Source organism: Sapajus apella, unplaced genomic scaffold (genome assembly GCF_009761245.1).
Source record: "Sapajus apella isolate SASKATOON/1434 unplaced genomic scaffold, GSC_monkey_1.0 scaffold4, whole genome shotgun sequence".
Taxonomy (NCBI): domain Eukaryota; kingdom Metazoa; phylum Chordata; class Mammalia; order Primates; family Cebidae; genus Sapajus; species Sapajus apella.
Window position 1 is genome coordinate 35,600,553 of NW_022436944.1, and position 20,609 is coordinate 35,621,161.

A 20,609-nucleotide genomic window follows, 5' to 3' on the forward strand; every position below is an offset into this window, starting at 1 on the left:
ATCCAGTTGGTCAAATCAGGAAAATCTTCCTGGAAGAAGAGATTTTTGAGAAGGATGTTTCAGAGGATGGGTAGGAGTCCTACAGACAGAGGCAGTATCAAGTCTTTCCAGCAGAGGTACAGCCTGAGCAATGAAGTAGAGGCAGAAAAATAGGAAGCATATTTGGTAGCAGCCACAAGGTCATCTGTGTCAAAAGTTTGAGAAGAAAGGGAAGTAACAGGGTTACTAGGCTGAAGCGTTTCTACAATATTTAGCAGAAGCCACTGGGGTTTTTGGAGCTGGAAAAGTACATGGTCAAACCCCAGCTTTAGGTGGATACATCTGGTTTTGGTGAGAGGAACTGAATGGAACTTTGTATTTAGGCAAAATAAAGAGCTTCCGGTATGTGTAAGGGAAATAGAACGGACTTCCATGTTCAAAAATCTATCTCTGGCTTGCTGTCACAATGTTTCAATCATCATCAATAAACATTATTTCCCTTCTGTCTTTAAGGTTTGATTTTGAAAGGGCTGGCTGAAAAGGAATTATTGTAACACATGTTTCTTCAGTTCCTGTTCCCTTCCAGGAGCTGGGCTGAGTGGTAGTGAACAAAACCTGACACCTGATCCTAGTTAGGAGTTTTTCAGCCTAATGGATGAGAAAGGCTTTAATCCACCATTCACACAAATAATGAAAACATCTCCAGAAGTAATCACACAGCACCTTTGTTAAATTGTTACTTGGGGTTTAAGCTCCAAATGAAAGTCATTGGAGAGATACATTGGGTTGTTGTGAGAAAGAGAAAACAAGGAAATATGGAAGATGATTTTGCAATTTTTCCTAAAATTTTCAAGTGTTTATATGAGAAAGATGAAATCCCAAAATATTTTAATGGTTTACCCAAGGACTGCAGATGTCTGATAACACATCTAGACAACCTGGCTTATCTTTAAATAGACTGCGAATGGGCACATCAGGTAAGAAGATCTCCCCAAAGGGAGCTGAGAGAAGATGGCCCAGAAGAGAGTACTCAGCCCTTCCTTCCCCTACCAGCCTGACTTTCTGGTTGTTTACAGGGCCCAATTTCCTGGATATAGAACCATCAAGACTAATTTGGGAAGAAGAATTATCAGGAAAAAAGCAGGACATTCTGAATGGTAAAACATCAAATTAATACTGAGTCTGAATGGCAAGAATTCACAAAGATGAATGATTGTCCGACACCACTTCTGGATGCCTCTAAACTAGTGCCAAGAGGCATGAAAAGGGTAAATCATAACTAACAGCCCTCTGGACTAACTAGGAATGAAAGCTATGCATTAATTTAAGGTTACAGTTGCTTCTCATCATCCTTGGCACAAGAATCTCTTCTAATTCTCAGGTTTGGCTCAGAAAGAGCCAACCCCTCTTTCTTCCTCATCTCCCCCAGAACTACTGCGTTCTAACCCAGATCCTTCCTCCTTGTCCCTCCTTCCTGCCTTTTCCCCCAATTCATTATAGTCTGCTAGCATAGCACTGGTAACAGCTTATTAATTCTACAGGTCCATCCCCTCTACAAAGTGATTCTCAACAGGAAGAGGAGGATTTATCACCCTCCCTTTTTCCAGAAAACATTTAGCAATATCCGGAGACATTTTTCATTGTCACAGGTCGGGGGTGCTACTGGCAGCTAGTGGGCAGAGGCCAGGGACGATGTTAACATCATCATAACATGATGATGCATAATATGCATCTTCTACAATGCCAAGACAGCTCCTACAGCGGAGAGTTGTTTAACCCAAATGCCAATAGTGCTGAGGCTGAGAAACCACACTCTGTAACATGGTTCTAAGTTCCTTGACAGGAAAGACTGTCTAAGTTTGTAGTTGAGTTTATTTCTAGTGTTTAGTAGTGTTGTGGGTGGATTATAGGTGTTCAAATGAGTAAAGGTCAGATTTGCTGCTTATTTCCCCGGAGGCCACTTCTACCACCAGCCATCCTCCAGTCACTTACCAGCTTAGTGGATCCTTTGCGCACTGAGGAGTCCTCTGTGCTCATTGCAACATTCATTTTGAAGTTTTGCAGTGAACACTAGATTTTTCTACTTTCTCAAAGAATGACTTTACTGTTATAAGAATGATACGTGCTGATTTAAAAATATTTAAATGCAGAGAACATAGAAAATTTTTAAAAATCACCCCAACTCCTCCATTTAGAAGTATCATTAACATCTGTTAATCATGACCCCTGACATCATCTTGTTCATTCTCAGATAAAATTCTAAATAGTGCTATTTTTATCAAAAAGAGATCATATTCTACTATTGTAAAATTAAATTACATCTAATTTTACTTGAAGAAAAACAAAAAAGAATAGAAATGTCCAGTGTTAACATATCTTACATCTCTACTGTTTTTCTATTTCCATTGCTCCCAAGCACTGCCAACTTGCTTTCTTCACTTTCTATTGTCTTGTCAGTGCTTCAGACTTTAAGAGCAGTAATGTTATCTTCACTTCAAGACTCTGAAGAACTATTTGCCAGAATTCAAATTTTTCCTTGAATAATTCCTCTTCTAACAAGGCTGTATCTGTCCTTTGCCCATGTTTTTCTTTCTCTCTTACAGCTTTATGCATAGGTCCTGATTAATCATCTAATAAAGATTATTAATGTTGCTGACCATTCACCAACTTTGAATAGGATCACTTGTTTACTGAAGAAATTATGGGGAAGTGTAGCTGGAACAGGGCTGGTAGCTTTGACATAGATATGTTGCCTCAAACACTTTCTCATCAAATGAATGATTTCTTTTACCTTAGACCTACATCTTCCTTCTACTACTGACGTTTAAGAGATTCATGGAACTCACATGAAGCCCCTTAAGTCATAGTTTCTCTGCGTTGTGATAGACACTGTTGCCTCTCTCATTGTTTGCAGCCTCTACAGCATTGGCTGCTAGTTCTACATAATAAAAGTGGAATGTTTTCCAGTTTCTCATTCATTTTGCCTCCTCTGTTGAATTGTGTCCCTATGTGCCTATTTCCTGTTTCTCTCAAAATCTACCATGTCCCTGGATTTTGTTAGTTTTAAGAAAACTGTTAGTTTTAAAGAAAACCAATCTCTGCATGAAGTCTCACTTGATGTGTTAGCTTTCTAAATTCTTATTCATTAAGGTTGAGATTTAAAAACAGTTGGATAGTGTTTGTTATTATTTGCAGCTTGAAGCTGTGGTCATCCTTTGTTTTGCAATTTTTAATTTCTTTTGTTGTTTTTGGTGAGATGCCCTTAAGAGGGATAGTGTGAAAACACCTTTACTCTGTCATTTTAACTGGAAGTCCCACTTTTACTCCTGAATGACGTGGCTGAATCTCTAACCCAAGAAGGGGGCCATATTTCATGGGAGTGATGCGGTTTAAATAATGCATAGCAATATTGCATTAGCCTCTGGAGGCTATGAAACAGTAAAAGTTCATCCTTACATGCCAGGATTTCCCGGATGATAGTCTTTAAGTTGAAAATACTTTCCAGGGGTATGTAAGCTGACTACACCCTTTTAGAAAGTGAAATGAATAGCAAACGCATTTCTTTATATGCATGAATACTGCATTAGTAAAGCACTTTTCTAGCAATCAAATTCTGCATATTTTAAATATAATCTCTTCATTTTCTCTGCCTTGCAAAGAACACTGGTATGCTCCAAGATTAAAAAAAATTTTTTTTTGATGGAGTATAATAGCTGGTTCTATAAACTTCTGCTCAGAAATGACAATGTGTAATAAATGCAATATTCTAAACTAGCTTCTACTTGTGCTTAATTTTAAAACGTTTTCTATTCTGGGGGGTGTGGGGGAAATTGAAGGCTGGATAACTACATAAAAAAAGGAAAGAAAACCTTGCAAAATGAGATGAGAAGGCCTAATTCAGACTCTGATGTAGGCATCTAAATGTATTTTATTAAAGTTAATTATTCTTATTGAATATTTTTATATCTCTGTGCTTTTCTGCACACAGAAATTTTTTTAAGTACTTAATGAAAAAATAACACAATAAAATAAAAAAAAAAAACAAAACCACGCCCCCAACAATGGGTTCCATAAGCAAGTGACCCAATCCCACTCAGATATGCCTATATCAGGACTGACTTCTTTTCCTTTTTTTTAAAAGAAAAATTAAATATTTATTTATATTTTACTTTAAGCTCCTAGATGCAAGTGCAGAACAGGTAGGTTACCTAAGTGCATGTGTGCCATGTGTGCTGCACCTGTCAACCCATCATCTAAATTTTATGCCCGCATGCATTAGCTATTTGGCCTAACGCTCTCCCTCTCCTATCCCTCCACCCCTTAACTGGCCCTGGTGTGTGTTGTTCCCCTCCCTGTGTCCATGTGATCTCATTGTTCAAATCCCACTTATGAGTGAGAACGTGCAGTGTTTGGTTTTCTGTTCCTGTGTTAGTTTGCTGAGGATGATAGCTTCCAGCTTCATCCATGTCCCTGCAAAGGACATGATCTCATTCCTTTTTATGGCTGCATAGTATTCCACAGTGTATATGTGTCACATTTTCTTTATCCAGTCTATCACTCATGGACATTTAGGTTGGTTCCAGGCCTTTGCTATTGTAAATAGTGCTGCAATAAACATATGTGTGTATGTCTTTATAGTAGAATGATGATTTGTATTCCTTTAGGTATATACCCAGTAATGGGATTGCTGGGTCAAATGGTACTTCTGGTTCTAGATCCTTGAGGAATTGTCATACTGTCTTCCACAATGGTTGAACTAATTCACACTCCCTCCAACAGTGTAAAAGCGTTTCTATTTCTCCACAGCCTCGCCAGCATCTACTGTTTGACTTTTTAATAATTGCCATTCTTACTTTTCTCAACAGTTGTAAAATTTGGCAGAAAAAGAATAGAATTTGGATTTAAAACACTAACACAGGCAATCTCAACCTAGCTAGTAGGCCACACTGACCACTTTTTCCTAGTTAGCTGCTGATTTGGTTCTCTTTGCCCAGCTCTTTCTCCTGATTGGTGATCTCCTCTGCCATCAGCATTTTCCTATCTCAGCTTCTGGGGCTTTCCCAAGCTCTTGGCAAAGACCTAGTCTGCGAGATGCCCTAAGTTAGTTTCCCCAAGATAGTGAGCTCCAGCAGAACCATCCCACCCACTCCCCACAGTCAGCCATTTTCAATATAAGCCATTAGAGCAGTGGGTCTCCTTGTCTAGAAGGGCTCTTACTGTCTTTCTTCTGGAGCCTGGTGTCCCTGGGGGGCCTGGCCAACCTCTTCCTCCCTGTCAAAGGAACAGACAAATGTGTGTTGGTAATTACGCAGGACTGACAGAGTTTCTCTTTAACATCAACTTGTACTCCAGGGAGGACAGATGAGTTCACACACCAATGAGAGAGTTACCTTTCCTTTGGAAAATGGCATGAACTCCATCATCCTAAGTCACATTTCCATGCGAGTCATGAGGAATTGCAGGGAAAAATGCTAATGACATGGTTTCATCTGTTCATTATTCATCACTACTGTCTAAGTTGTGTTTGGGGTACATGTTTTAGAGTGTTCAAACTATCCCTGCTTTGTTGCCACAGTGTGGATAAAGCATACTATGTATCAGACATGGCTACTACTGGTTTGGATTTCTACCTTTGAATTGCTTGATCTGTTTGGCTACTCAGATTATTACCTTACTGTAAATACAGTCTCATACTACAGAGGCTTGTATGATCACTAGATGATCACTTGAGATGATCACTAGATACAAAAGTATGGAATAATTTATGAGTCTCCTATGAGACTTACATTTACCACTTACTAATAATGGCAGATAATATTTACTGAAGGTTATATCATTAAATTAAATATCATTAAGTCCCCATCATCGCCTTCTAAAGTAGGCTATTCACCCTATTTTGCAGATGAGAAAATTGGGGTTTACAGAAAGTAGCCCAAGGCCCAGAGTTGGTAAGTGACAGAGCATGAGCTAGGACCTAGGCCTGTCTCCAAAGCAAAGTTCTTTCTACTACATCACACTTCTTCCCCATTTACAGTCATCAAGAGAACGTTACTTTAAAAAATCCAGTGACATACATTTTTTTTAGATAACCATTTTTAAATACTGAAAACAGGTTTTGATGACCACATTGTGACTTAAGAGATTAATGCCAACAAACTTTTCTTGATTGTGTGGACCACGTCTATCTACCTGATCTTGTTTTAATCATGTATTACTAATATGTCTTTTTAGGGTATGTTACCTCCAGATACTGGAAAGGCCAACAACTCTTTTGCTAGCACAGCTCTATCAGCTAGACCTGCATTTTAAGTTAGAGTTCCAATGTTTATATTCATGAACGAAGACCTCGAGGATGTGTCTTGGTGAATCAAGTCAACCCAAATTTAGAGGAGGAAGACAAGAATGTTTCTCAAACCCCAGAGTGATACACAGGCAGGAGAAAAGATCATTTTGCTCCTAACAGTAGTTTTCTGTACCCAAGTATATCCACTTCAATTCCAATTTTTTTGTTAAGCATTTCATATTCTACCACTAAGAACCTGAGCCTCACAGTTGTTGCCTCGACATTTTACAAGCCCACATAATTACTTGTCTTCCACGTTCTCCTTTCAAGCCTGCGGGTCCTTCTATGCTATTATCAACTCCAGCAGCTCCCTAAAAAATAGAAAATAAGGAGAAAAATTAGTACGTTTGAACATTTCTCCCTAAAAATATAATTTATTTATAACATTTAGCTATTTCTCAAGAAGTTGACAAGTCCAACCCATTTGAAAGCAGAAATGGGTTAAAATTAAAGATGGCTTACAAGTATTTTCCTCCCATGTTTGACATGATCAGAGAGAATAGATACCTAAGGTGAGTGTGTGGGGAGAAAGAGCTCTCCATAGAAGGCACAGCCAAGGCAAGCAAGGGTGATGTGACTCATGTGCATGGTAACTCTTAACCCTACTCCCTCTTGTTACTGCCACCCCTTCTCTTAACTTTTCCTCTTTTTTCTTGGAGACTAGGCAAAGTTATACTTGATAGCTGGTAGATTTTATTTTCCCATACCCTTGGGAAAAGACAAACATTTGTAATGGGTTCCACCCTGAGAACACAGTAAGCACACTGAGTGACGCTGAGGACTCTACCTGAGAAAGAGAAAGGCTCCCTCTTTCTCTTCCTGGACACCGGGGTGCTCCCATGTGCTACTCCCATATGTTCACCCCTACTTTTCCTGTTTTCAAAAAATCCTGAAATTTTGCATTTTTCCCAATATTCATGCAAATAATTCCCAGGAACTGACTGAAAACAAGCACACATTGTGGGCTATTATCTTTAACAGGCCAAACCGAAGTCTTTCTTGCTTGAGTCACACGAACCACAAACAGAGCTGTGTCTCCATGATGCTGAGACGATCAACTGAGCCAGTCAATTCAGTCAATGCTCCAATAAATTGAGAAAGGACAACAATTATCCAGTCCTGCTGGGTGCCAGCTATGGAGCTGCTGGGCTGATAGCAGCTCAGATTACCTTCATCAATCAATAAGTAATTTGCGGTCACCAGCAGGGACATGTCATTGTTTCGGATACTTAGTAAGCTTTTTAAACAAATGGTTTTGTATTTACAGAACTTATAAGTTAATGGGGTGAAAAAGATGGGTTTGGAATTTACTTTATAACACTAATATTACTAAAATGTAGGTGAGAAATTGCTTCTTTCCTCCACCTACCAAAGCCAAATATCATTTTCTGCATCTTCTTTTTCTCCCTTAAGTTAAAATACTTGTCTCTTAAATTCTCCAAGCAGGATATACCTAAATTACAATATCAGAAAATTGTATTTTGGTGGGGAAAGCAAGTAAGGAAAACGGAGGTAATGTAAAGTCCAGAATTTTATTCCACTGGACATAAAAGCCCCTTATTGTGGTTCAATTCTAAACTACCTGAAGAGATAACATAAAAAGAATCATATACTAGCACATTTTACCAAAAATAACAACCCAAATTGCATAGAGACCAGTTGGTCCATTTGAATATGAACTGATTTGGTCTATCTATATGTATACAACTGGACAAGAAAGCATTACCTACCACAAATTTACAATTAAACATGGGCTTATAATAATATGTTGTCAAAATGAATCTTACTCGCCTCTATAGATGACACAAATGATTTAACTCTTTCCCCCAACATTTCTTAGGATTAAAAAAATACTTCTAGTGAAGTGGGAAATTCCAAACAGCCAAATGAGCTTCCACGTGATCATAAATCCTATCTGAATGAACTCAGATTTTCAAAAAATTGTGCCATTTGCATGATTTCCTAAGAATAAATGGATCATGTGTGTGTTCGATTATATTTATCCCAATTTTTTCCTGAAATAGTAATCCACTGAAGCCATATGTAAAAAAAGCAGAGTTGTTTTACCATTAGAAGTCATAAAATATTTCTTTTTTTTTTTTTTTTTTTTTTTTGGAGACGGAGTTTCGCTCTTGTTACCCAGGCTGGAGTGCAATGGCGCGATCTTGGCTCACCGCAACCTCCGCCTCCTGGATTCAAGCAATTCTCCTGCCTCAGCCTCCTCAGTAGCTGGGACTACAGGCACGCGCCACCATGCCCAGCTAATTTTTTGTAGTTTTAGTAGAGACGGGGTTTCACCATATTGACCAGGATGGTCTCGATCTCTTGACCTCGTGATCCACCCGCCTCGGCCTCCCAAAGTGCTGGGATTACAGGCTTGAGCCACCGCGCCCGGCAAATATTTCTTTTAAAACAGACAGCTCTTTACATTATTCAGACTCTTTTAAATATGTTACATAACCACATGATCTTTAGCAGACAGCTTAGGAGAAATTCTGATCAAAGTCAATGGAAGTTGTATAGCAATATCCCAAATGAATTTCTGGTCATCATATATGGATGACTGAAATGTCTTTGTATTTGAACTAATATTTCTAAATTATGCTTATTTGTGGATAGTTCTTTGGTTCTAAATTAGATTCTTTGAAGTCTGAAAATTCTCAGGATGCCACTATTATCAGAAGATGTCACTTAGTCAACAACGTTTTCTTCATGCACCAGTTCCTCTGCTTTTTAAATACAGTTGCCTAACATTTACGTGTTCATATATATTGCATCGAATTCTTTCTGTGACCAACCTATTGTATATAAGAGGATATATTAAAGAAAAAAAACCCTCATGAGACTCCCCGTTGTCTCACATCCTTATCAGTACCTGGTATTATTTTTTTTATAAATTGTAACCATTCTGATGAGCGTATAGTACACTGTTCCCATACACTGCTAGTAAGAATATAAATGAGTACAAACTTTTGAAAACCATTCAGCTATAAAGACAATCTGAGTATAGACACACACGTTATAATCCAGAAATTCTGCTCTTAAAACAGAGACCCCATTTATAAATATGTACAAAAATACATCAAAAGACATATATAAGAATATTCATAACAGCACTATTTACAAAAGCAAAAACTGGGAACAACTCACATAGCATTAGTATAATCAATAAACCATGGTATATTCACACAATGAAATACTACGCAATGCAGCCATGAGACTGAATGAACTATTGTTATATACAACATAGATTAATCTTATAAGCACAAAACAAAAGAAGCCAGAAAAGAAGACAGACACTTATATAATTCCGTTTATATAAAGTTCTAGAACAAGTAAAACTGATTTATAGTGATAGGATAGTGATTACCTTGGGGAGGGTGAGTAGTGGCTGCCATGGGCATGAAGGGGCTTCTGGGATGCTGGTAATGTTCTGTTTCTTTACCTTGTGCTGACTACACAGGTGTATTCACATTCATTAAGCTGTGTATTTATAATTCAGGGACTTTTCTGATGTATGTTACAGTTCAATAAACATTTAAAAGCAAAACTAAGTCCTAATTCATTAAGGTTTTGGAGACTTAAGCGCATATGGTGATGAAAATCCTATAGTACTGATGTTCTGTTGGACTTGGCATATTTCCTATATATTGGTGTATGTCTTTTTCGTTTCCTTTTTCTTTAACATGGGTCATGCCTAGTCAACTGGGTTGTGCCCCTGCAAGAGCAGTGCCTTTATGTCATAAGTTTTGACTGATATAATTCTACTCAGCTTGGGTTACAGGAAATGAGGCTGATATTCTTAATTGAGGAAAAACTCTTGGATAACTGATAGTGGTTTGGCTGTGTCTCCTTCCAAATCTCATCTTGAATTGTAATAATCCCACATGTCAAGGGTGGGACTAGGTGGAGTAATTGAATCATGGGGGTGGTTTCCCCCATACTATTCTCGTGGTAGTGAGCAAGTCTCACGAGATCTGATGGTTTTATAAATGGAAGTTCCCCTGCACAAGCTCTCTTGCCTGCCACCATACAAGATGTCCCTTTGCTCTTCTTCGTGACTGTGAGGGCACCCCAGCCATGTGGAACTATAAGTCAGTTAAACCTCTTTCCTTTGTAAATTATCCAGATTCAGGTATGTCTTTATTAGCAATGTGAGAACGGACTAACACGAAAACAGGAAAAAAAAAAAAAAAAGATGGCTTTTTCTCATTCTGTCCATATTTTGAGGTGCTTGGAAGATAATGAAGTGGAGTGGAATTTCTTCAACATTTTGAAGCACAAGAACAATTCTGAGTATGTATCATTTGCAAAAGTCATGCAAGGGCTTTTCACAGCTCATACTCATTCAGTATATGAAGATCAAGCACAGGTAGCTGAATTTAAAACTTTACGATTATGCCTGTGATGTTTTAAACTCAGGGTTGCTAGTGTAGTACCTTGATATCAAGACTCCCTATCGGAAGTACTGACAGGAATCGAGCCCTAACTCCAGTTCACAGCCCACGCAGCCCAAGCACTTACGGGATCCCCTCGCAGGCCCTTTGCGCCACGGTCACCAGGAGTCCCTCTCTTCCCTGGGCTTCCCTAAAGTTCATACAAATCAGAAGAAGAACAAGACAAGAAGTTTTAATAAAACTGACACAAACAAAGAGCTTTTCTTCTCCCAGGTGTGAATAATCAAGTATTTTTCTACCAAGGCTCTTTTTAAATTGGAAAGATGAACAACCAAATAGTTAGTTTCAAGCGCCATATAAATAATTTAATAGTGAACTCAATTATTTGCCACAGTGGTGAACTTTGCGTTCCAGACACACTTGTCATCTTTTTTTTCCACAAATGTTCTACAAACCAGGCATTCCTTATTATCTTTTTTTTTAATAAGGCAACTGGAATTCAAAAATAATACACACTTTGCCCAAGATGGTTGTTTCTGACTCAATTCTTCACACTCTAAAGACAAAGTCGAGGATGAAAATATGGCTGCTGTTGGTATTCATTCTAGGTGGGAATGCGTGATACACACTCTTCAATGTGCTGCCTGGCACCACTGACCCTGGTCAACATCCTACGTCTGTTCTTACTATGGTAGCTACTTGTCATTGATGGCCCAAATTCTTCACCACTCCCTATGTCTGTGTCCTTTGTCATGTAACTGCAATGACTTCCAACAGTGGTGGATAAAATTTCCTTCCTCTGAGTTTGGCAATATGCCTTGATTTGGCCAACAGAGAGAGATGGAAGTGTTGAGAGAGTTCTGAGCCTCGGTCCAAAGGAAGCCTGAGAGTTCTAGTATGTTTCCATTTGCTTTCCTGTGCTTCTGCCATGGGCATAAAAACGTCACGGGTAGCATGGTTAGGCTAGCTCCTGGTCCCAGGAGGGTAAGTGACATATGGAAGGAAGTCCCTGGCCACCTTACAGACATGAGCCATGTTCAGCCTCGATCAGCTGAACCCCTCAGAAACATAAGAAATAAATGTTCATTGTTGTATGTGATTGAGGTTTTATGATTGTTTGTCACAAAACAGTTTTGTGGCATAGCTCATAGATATACCCAGGGTAGTTCTTCTACTCTGTTAATCATAGCTTTAATCCCTAGTACAATTTTTATGTTCGTCCTTTTTAAATCCCTACCTGGGATCCCTCATCACCCTTTTCTCCTTTTCTTCCAGGAAGACCATTATCACCCTAAAAAAATAAGAAGGGAATGCTATTAACAGAATTCTCATTTTCATAATGGTAAATAGCTCAGAAGGGTCTCTATGGTACAAGAAGGCTCTACCTGTTCTCCGTTTAATCCATCAATTCCATTTTCCCCAACTTCTCCCTGAAAAGACAGATAGGATTAGGACGGAGTACATCCCATGCATGTGCAAAGAAGTCAGATGCCAAACAAAAACTCTACTTTTGTGTTTCACATACAGCCTCTTTGTTAGGGTGGGCCTAGGTAATTTTAGAGGTTACTCAGTAATAGAAACTATCAACAAATAATATATGCTACCTGTAATGAAAGAGAGGAAGAAACGAAATGGCTGGCAATAAAAAAAGGAAAGTCAACGGCAACTTCCTTTGTATCATTTACTGATCAATAATCTCAAAAATAAAAATATTTCTAGGTAATACATGGGTAGATAAATGGATGTGCCTGGTACCATACCTCCTGGCCATTTAGTCCCCTGTTTCCCTGAAAATAAAAGGACAGCAATAGTTAGTGTAGGAAAATGGAATTAATACTGAGAAAGCTCCATTCTCATGCAATCCTTACCTTAGGACCTTTGGTGCCATGGCATCCCTTAGTACCCTGCTCTCCCAATGGTCCTCGGGCTCCTCTGTCTCCCTGAAAAAGGGCACAATTCAAATGAGCTTTTTCTATTGTAATCTTGGATCGGTCTTGAAAACTTGACAAATTTTTTGTTACCAAAAAAATGTGTGACTGCTCATGGTTCAAAATCCAGAATTCTTGCTTATAAAAATTAAGAGTGGAAATAAATCAGAGATACCCTGATGACAGGGTTTGCTTTGCATCTCACCTGCAAATTGCCTGCATGAGGCTTCTCTCTCACCAAGTGGTAAGCAAGTTATGTCCTTCCAACCTTCTTAATATATCTAGTCACACTGTCCCAAGCCCAACTTAGGACCTGTCCTGCACCTATGGCTGCAAGACTTACCCATAACCTTCACCTTATCTGTAATGTTCCTTGAGCAGGCTTTCTAAACACTCCCATAATTTTGATCCCTGTCCTTACCACCATTCAGTGACTGCCCATCAACTAAAAGACACAATCCAAATCTTCAGCAGGGTATTCAAGACTCCAGAGTCTTGCTTGCCACATATACCTTCCTCCTGCAGTGACCTGGGTTCCAGCCATGTTGACCACATGTCATTTTATGAACATGATCCTCTCTGACTCAGATACATGTCCTTGAACACACTGTTCCCCCAAACTTTGCCTGCAGAAATTCCTACTCATCCTTCAAATGTCTGCCCAAGCATTACTCCTTGCTTGCAGCCTTCCCCTCTCAAGCCCCAACTTCAGCCAAGGCTGTTAGGTAACTGTGAGTTGTTCTGCCATGCTCCTTTGCATGTCTCTATACTTCTAGTCTAGTCTTTGTGTATAACAACAAGAATCACTGTTGTCTCATTTGCCTTTCTACTAGTTTGCAAGTTTCCTGGAGGCAGAAGCCATATTTTTAATTTTATTTTTCTTGTTGCTGAAGCCTACCACTGTGCCTGGCCCATGATCACATATTTAACATATATTGTTCAAAGAACAAATGAATGAATATGTCAGTGTGTGAGGTCTCTGAAAAATAATGTAGTGAATGGTAAGATGTTTAATATATAATTGGTAAATGCGTGTTTGGATGGATGGGTTGATGGGAAGATTGAAGGATAAGCAAATACAAGAAAGAGTGGGGTCCTTGATAAACAACGTGGTGAGCTGGTTTACCTTTGCAGAACACTCCAGAATGGGGGAAATAGCAGTGATTCCCTAGCGAAGAAGGTAACTTCTGCATTGAATCATTGTGCAATGTTGGTGGGTAGTCAAAGAAGAGACAGGTCAATAAATCACTAATGACCACCAGAAGCAAAGCTCAATGAGGATAAAAGATCTGAGATTCTGTACATGAATCCTTAGAATCTCACTTTTCTTGCTTCCCTCTGAATTAACTCAAGGAAGTTCATATTGTAGGTATGCTTTTAGGGATAAATGGAGGTAAAAAGAGCCTTGACTTACAGCAATTCCCTCTTCTCCCAGGTAGCCTTCACTGCCTTTAAAACCTGGAGGTCCCTGGAAATAAGAAAAGGAAGAAAACATTTGCATCCATGGACCAAAAATCAGAGGTTACCAAACCAAATTCAATTTTACAATTTTACCTCACGTGGAATAGTAAGGGTTTGAAAGAAATAGTCCCTCCAACATGGATGAAACTGGAAACCATCATTCTCAGCAAACTGACACAACAACAGGAAACCAAACACCGCATGTTCTCACTCATAAGTGGGTGGTGAATAATGAGAACACACAGACACAGAGAGGGGAACATCACACAAGAGGGCATGGCAGGAGGGGGCTGGGGAGGAATAGCAGGGGGTGGGGTATTGGGGAGGGATAACATTAGGAGAAATACCTAAATGTAGATGATGGGGCGATGGGTGCAGCAAACCACGATTATGGCACATGTATACCTATGTAACAAACCTGCACAATCTGTACATGTACCCCAGAACTTAAAGTATAATGAATACCTTAAAAAAATAGTCCCTCCTTCCCAATGTAGGTTGCATTTACATATATAAAAAGAAATGGAATTTTGAGACAAGTATCCAGATAACTCAAGTGGGGAGGTGTGTGTGTGACAATCGTTAATACTGTAACTCTGGATTTAAGCATAGTTGCCAAGCTTCTTTCAAAATAAACATTCAAGTCAACACCGTTATATTTGCCAGTGTTAAACCAGAATTATTCTCCCTTTATTAAAAAATCTTTTAGGATTTATGCTACACATAGAAAAATAGACCACATACCTTTCTTTCCATTCTTTGAGTCCTGTTTAAAAAAAAAAATCTACCATTCTCTTTACATGAAGCTGGAACATTCAGAAAATAATTTATTTTATTTTGTTCAGAGACATAGCCCTGGTGATTTGGAAGTTATAGTGCTATCCATAAATTATTCAAGAATCAAACACACATGTAAACAAACTGCATTGAAATCATTAACATATTCGTAGTGCTTACATGTATTTAAACGTTTCTTAAAGTTCAAAATAATATTTTTACATAAGGATACACACACTTTTTCTGGTTAGGAAATATATGAATCAATGTTTTCGGTTTCTGTTTTAAAATACTGAGGCTGCGTCTGTTTATATATCAGTGATAACATTTCGACCTGGCTAAAGCTGAATGAGACTTCTTAACATCTTTTGCTATAGGAGAGTGATCTGATCTAGCCGCATTTTCAGCAGACTACACAAAATATCTTCTGCTTGATTTTAATAACTCTACCATCATTAAATAAAATGAATGCTGAAATGCCTTAGTCACATGAAGGATGCTTTCATTATTCAACATGAGGAATTACAGCTGATTTTTCTGCATCATTGTCATCAGTACTAGAATACTGGATAATCACGGATCTTAACAGTTGCTCCTGACACTTTTACAAAAACTTTTTAAAAAGAATCCAATTTAAAATGCCAAGGAAAATCCATGACTATCTAATTTAACATATAAAAAGAGGAGTATAATAAACTCTTACCTAAGAGGCTCTATTTAGAAGTTAAAAATTACCCCTTATTTCTACTTAAACCCATGTCTGAAGGACATACTACAACTCAAAGTAACCCATAAATCTGAACTAAAATCACCTTTTTTCCTGATGGTCCAGAATCTCCCATTGTGCCATCTTCTCCAATGCACTTGCAAAACAAACAGCAGCATGTCCTTTCTGCAACATTGACCTTGGGAGAGGATAAGAAATACATTACATTTGGTGGTATTGCTTCTCAAATCATGTATACATGTTCAACCATGTGATCCAGACTTCCACCACAGTTTCAGAAGCCTGGTCACCATTAACATGACTGTGCTTTAGAAAGAATGCATGAAACTTTTTTTTTTTTGCTTCCATCTTTCCTTCTAGAAATCTTTCCTTTCCAGAAGTACAGAATCTCAGGGCCCATCCCACACTCACCGAATCAGAATTTGTATTTTAACAAAATCCCCAGGTGTGATTTGTACACACGTTAAAGTTTGAAAAGCACATTGCTACATGATCTGATATGACATTGATAACCCGGTTGGAACTATAAGTAGTAAAAGAGTAAGAGGCCTATTGTCAGGCAATTAGGAACAGATGACATGCCATCATCCAGAGCTGTGGCTCAGAGGCTTTGGGGTTTTATGAATATGATTATTGCAAAGAAAACCAACATAGGGTTGCCAATGACTTATTTTGCTAGGTGAGAACATTAAATAATGACGGTAATAAATCTGACCGTCCTCATGGTGGAGGAGGTAATCAGCAACAACTGTGCTATCATTTGTTGATAGAAACTGTGTGCCTGGAAAATGGGTAAGGGCTTTACATGATCGGCACTCTCCACCATTGGAGATATTCCAAATCAACTGAAAAATGTTTGTGTTTTCAAATTGGTATCAGTTTAGCTGTGGCAAACTGCATGCCAACTGATTAGTGTGGTTGTCTGTCCCTGCCTCACCTCATCCTAGCATTGACCATGATATTGTCGATTTTCCTATGAATTCTTCCTCCAGCATTTTGTTCAATAAAATGAATGCATGCTATTTTCCTCATTTTGTCAAACCTTGGTATGCTAGAGAATTTAGACAATGCCCAATGTAACATATCTTGGAACTAAGTCCAATGGTAAACTCTTCCAGAACAATTCTGACAGGATTTCAAAAACACAAATTACATGTGTAATATTTTGGAAGCACTTGCTCTAAGGGATGGGAGCATGGGAGAATATTCCTCTTTATACTCTGGTCAAAAAATCCATATATTTTCAAATGTGAATAAATTTCATCCTGGTCATACCTAGTCATCCCCTGAATAGATGATATATTGCTTTACGTTTTCACAATTAACTCATCAGACTTACTTTTAGAAAAAGTATATTTTCAAATATACTTTAGTAGGGTAGAATCAATCTCTGTATTGTGAAGGTTTTCAATAAGTTTCTAGTGCAATGAAAAATGAAAATCTTTTGTTATAGCCATTTAGCAATTTTCTCCATTTGATTGTTTCCTACTATATAACATTCCTTTTCTGACACTACGAAATTCTTTTTCCTGACAATTTCAGAAAAAGCAATAAAACTGGAAATGTGTGAAAGCAAACAATAACAAAATGGATACTATGATTTCATATTAGATAACACCAATTATCTTTGGATCACCCAAATTCTACAGCATCAAATCTATTACTATTAACATTAAAACTGACCTACGATTAACTTTTTCCTTGTAGAGTATTCCATTTATATGATATACAAAAACTGACAGGTTTGAAAAATAATTTCCTTCCTTTATGAATTACCAAACAGATTTCAAAGAGTGATTGACAGGAAAAAGAATACGTTTTGTAAAAATGAACACTGTCTTCCCATGTAGAAAGGAATTCCAACAAAGCTTTCATATTCTTTACGTAATTATTTTTACATAATTATGACACTTAACAAGCTGCTTAAATATATATATATGTGTGTGTGTATATATATATATATGTGTGTGTGTATATATATATATATAAAAAATATATATATATATGTATATATATTATAGGTGGAAAATAGCAGGAGCCAGCACTTCCTTGGAAAGTGTTCTCATTTACCAATTAAAGATTTTATAAGTTATAAGCAAATTACAAAATTACTAGCCATTCATTAAAGTAAAAGTAGAGTCACATAGAGCTTGCTGATGCTTTACCACTCAGGTTTGAATTCTTGTATGTTTTCGAAACAAATATGATTGAGATGCATCTTACATAGGCATTAGGTTTAAAAATGGAACATAAGGTGAGGTCAGGAGTTTCAGACCAGCCTGGTCAACATGGTGAAATCTCATCTCTACTAAATATATAAAAATTAGCTGGGCAGGGTGGTGGGCGCTTGTAATCCCAGCTACTCCAGAGGCTGAGGCAGGGAGAACTGCTTGAACCTGGGAGGCGGAGGTTGCAGTTAGCGGAGATCATGCCACTGCACTTTAGCCTAGACAATACACACACACACACACACACACACACACACACACACACACACACTCTCACAAAATCTCAAAGAGTCACAACCTTTAAAAATCTTTCAATTGCTCATAAAGCACAACATGTGAGGTTTACCAGCACCAGGCCTTTCCTCCAGGTTTAGAGCAGATTGCTCTTTCTCTAGTTTAACTCCAAATGTAATTTGCTTTCATTTATAGGCCTTGTCCCAGGAAAAATACACATCTTCAACATTAGAATTACACTGAGAGAGGAAAGCTGTTATGCCTAGGATATGCAAGGGGTGTGAAAATTGGCAGGTGGAGGTAATGGCCGATTCTCACTTGCATCTCAGATTCTGTCTCTTACGTTATTTGGCTATAATTTGGACGTGATTGTGGGTGCTGTTTAAATTTTCTTTTTCCCTCTTTCCTCCTCCTCATTTTTGGCCAAGCATATAAATTAAACATGCTTTGATGTGTCTTAAGTATACTACATTTCTTCCAAACAAACCCTCTTATTCAGGCTGTTCACTAATTCATAAACACCTTTCTTCATTCCCAAATATACAGGGTAAGTTCAAATTCTAAAGCATAAATATTAAACCTATAGACAAAGCAATTGAAAATTTAAGCTCACCAGTATTTTTGGAATGACTTACCAGCTGCTTTGACAGCCGGCTCCCAAGATCTCTCATGCCAATAGAGAGCTGTGTCCTGTACTCAAAGCCTTTCCCAAATTCAATATAGGGAAGATCAGCCAAGTCACTTGAATCAGCAGGTCCATCCACAGCAACAGTGATCAGGGCATTCAGGCCTATCCAACAGAGTTTACGATGTTCCAGGTGAGGTGGATTTGGTTATTATTATTTTTTTGCAAGCATATTTAAATTGTTATTCTCGGAAGAGTTGCAAGAGAACAGTCATTTTACTGTCCACTTCCCCCAACCACATGATTTAAACCTTACAAGTGACAAGACTATAATAAGAGCACAAAAGGAATTACATTTTTCAAAAGTAATTAAATTGGAGACAGGGAAAATTTTAACAGAACTTCCAGTTCCCTGATTTGAAGGAGACAGTTCTAAGAAGCCTACAGAGCATACTAAAGGACAGAGAAATTCACATATCAAGAAAGTCCAGCCTGGGCAACATGGCAAGACCCCATCTCTACGGAAAACTTTTAAAAAATTAGCTGGGCATGGTAGCACATGCCTGTGTTCCCAGCTACATGGGAGGCTAAGGTGGGAGGATCACTTAAGCCTGGGTGGTTGAGCCTGCAGTGAGCTGTGATTGTGCCTCTGCACTCCAGCCTGGGCAATAGCAAAAACCTGTATTAAAAACTGAAAATACATGTTCTGCATTTTTGCCACTCAGCGGGGGATCCTTGAAGCAGCAGCACTGGCATCACCTGCAGGCTTATCAGGAATACAGAATCCCAGGGCCCAGCCCACACTTACTGAATCAGAATTTGTATTTTAACAAAATCCCCAGGTGATTTGTACACACATTAAGGTTTGAAAAGCATAGCTCTACATGATGTGATAAGACATCGATAACCCAGTTGGAACTGTAAGTAGTAAAAGGGTAAGAGGCCTATTGTCAGGCAATAAGACACAGATGACACACCATCAAAAAGAGCTGTGGCTCGGAGGATTTGGGGTTTTATGAAGAAGATTATAGCAAATAAAACTGCTTAGGACTAAACCACAGGTTGCCAATGACTTATTTTGCTACATAAGAACATTAAATAATGATGGTAATAAATCTGACCATCATCATGGTGGAAGAGATAATTCAACAACAACAGTGCTATCATTTGTTGATAGAAACTGTGTGCCTGGAAAATGGGTAAGGGCTTTACATGCATTATCTTATTTGTAAGGTATAACTCTATTGGCATGTCTAATTATAGTCCTATTTTACAGACAAGTAAACACAGTTGGAGAGGTTAAATGACGGCCTATAAGTGGTAGTTTTAGATTTTTCACCCAGATAGCCTAATTCCATAGCCTACATTCAAAGGCTATTTTGACAATAAAAATATGCTAAAGATATAATTTTGGAATAAAGGCCAGTTTTAAAATCAAATACATTTAGCTTCATGTAAACCTGACTCCATTGGGAACATTTTTTCTCATTTTATTATGGATGCGTAAAGAACTCTTTGATGAGAATTGGGTACCAATGAAGCAGAATAGATAAATATCCAAGGACTTGGCTGAGAGTCAAGAACACCTTCTTAAACAAGTTTATATGATATGATTTTACATAAAATGAGTAGATGAAGAGAAATCGAGAGAATAAAGTTTCAGAAACATATTGGAGAGGTTCAAGTTCCAAGACAGCAAAACAGAATGATTAGTTGCAGTGGAAGAAAGAGGCTGGGGCAGTGGCTCATGCCTGTAATCCTAGCACTTTGGGAGGTTAAGGTGGGCAGATCATGAGGTCAAGAGATGGAGATCATCCTGGCCAACATGGCGAAACCCCAACTCTACTAAAAATAGAAAAAAATAGCCAGGTCTGGTGGCATGCATCTGTAGTCCCAGCTACTGGAGAGGC

The 20,609-nt window shown here is 38.3% G+C and overlaps 1 protein-coding gene across 1 annotated transcript in view; it reads right to left on the bottom strand.

Moving 5' to 3' along the window:
- Positions 1 to 20,609, bottom strand: part of LOC116542179 (collagen alpha-6(VI) chain) — a 110,497-nt gene that overhangs the window by 64,576 nt on the left and 25,312 nt on the right. Inside the window, exons 11-20 of the mRNA XM_032266957.1 lie at positions 18,710 to 18,864; positions 15,698 to 15,790; positions 14,062 to 14,115; positions 12,588 to 12,659; positions 12,480 to 12,506; positions 12,105 to 12,149; positions 11,957 to 12,010; positions 10,847 to 10,909; positions 6,568 to 6,633; positions 5,197 to 5,250 (exon numbers count right to left, since the gene is read on the bottom strand). Of these exons, the coding sequence (XP_032122848.1) occupies positions 5,197 to 5,250; positions 6,568 to 6,633; positions 10,847 to 10,909; positions 11,957 to 12,010; positions 12,105 to 12,149; positions 12,480 to 12,506; positions 12,588 to 12,659; positions 14,062 to 14,115; positions 15,698 to 15,790; positions 18,710 to 18,864 (683 nt within the window). The remainder of the gene's footprint in view (positions 1 to 5,196; positions 5,251 to 6,567; positions 6,634 to 10,846; positions 10,910 to 11,956; positions 12,011 to 12,104; positions 12,150 to 12,479; positions 12,507 to 12,587; positions 12,660 to 14,061; positions 14,116 to 15,697; positions 15,791 to 18,709; positions 18,865 to 20,609) is intronic.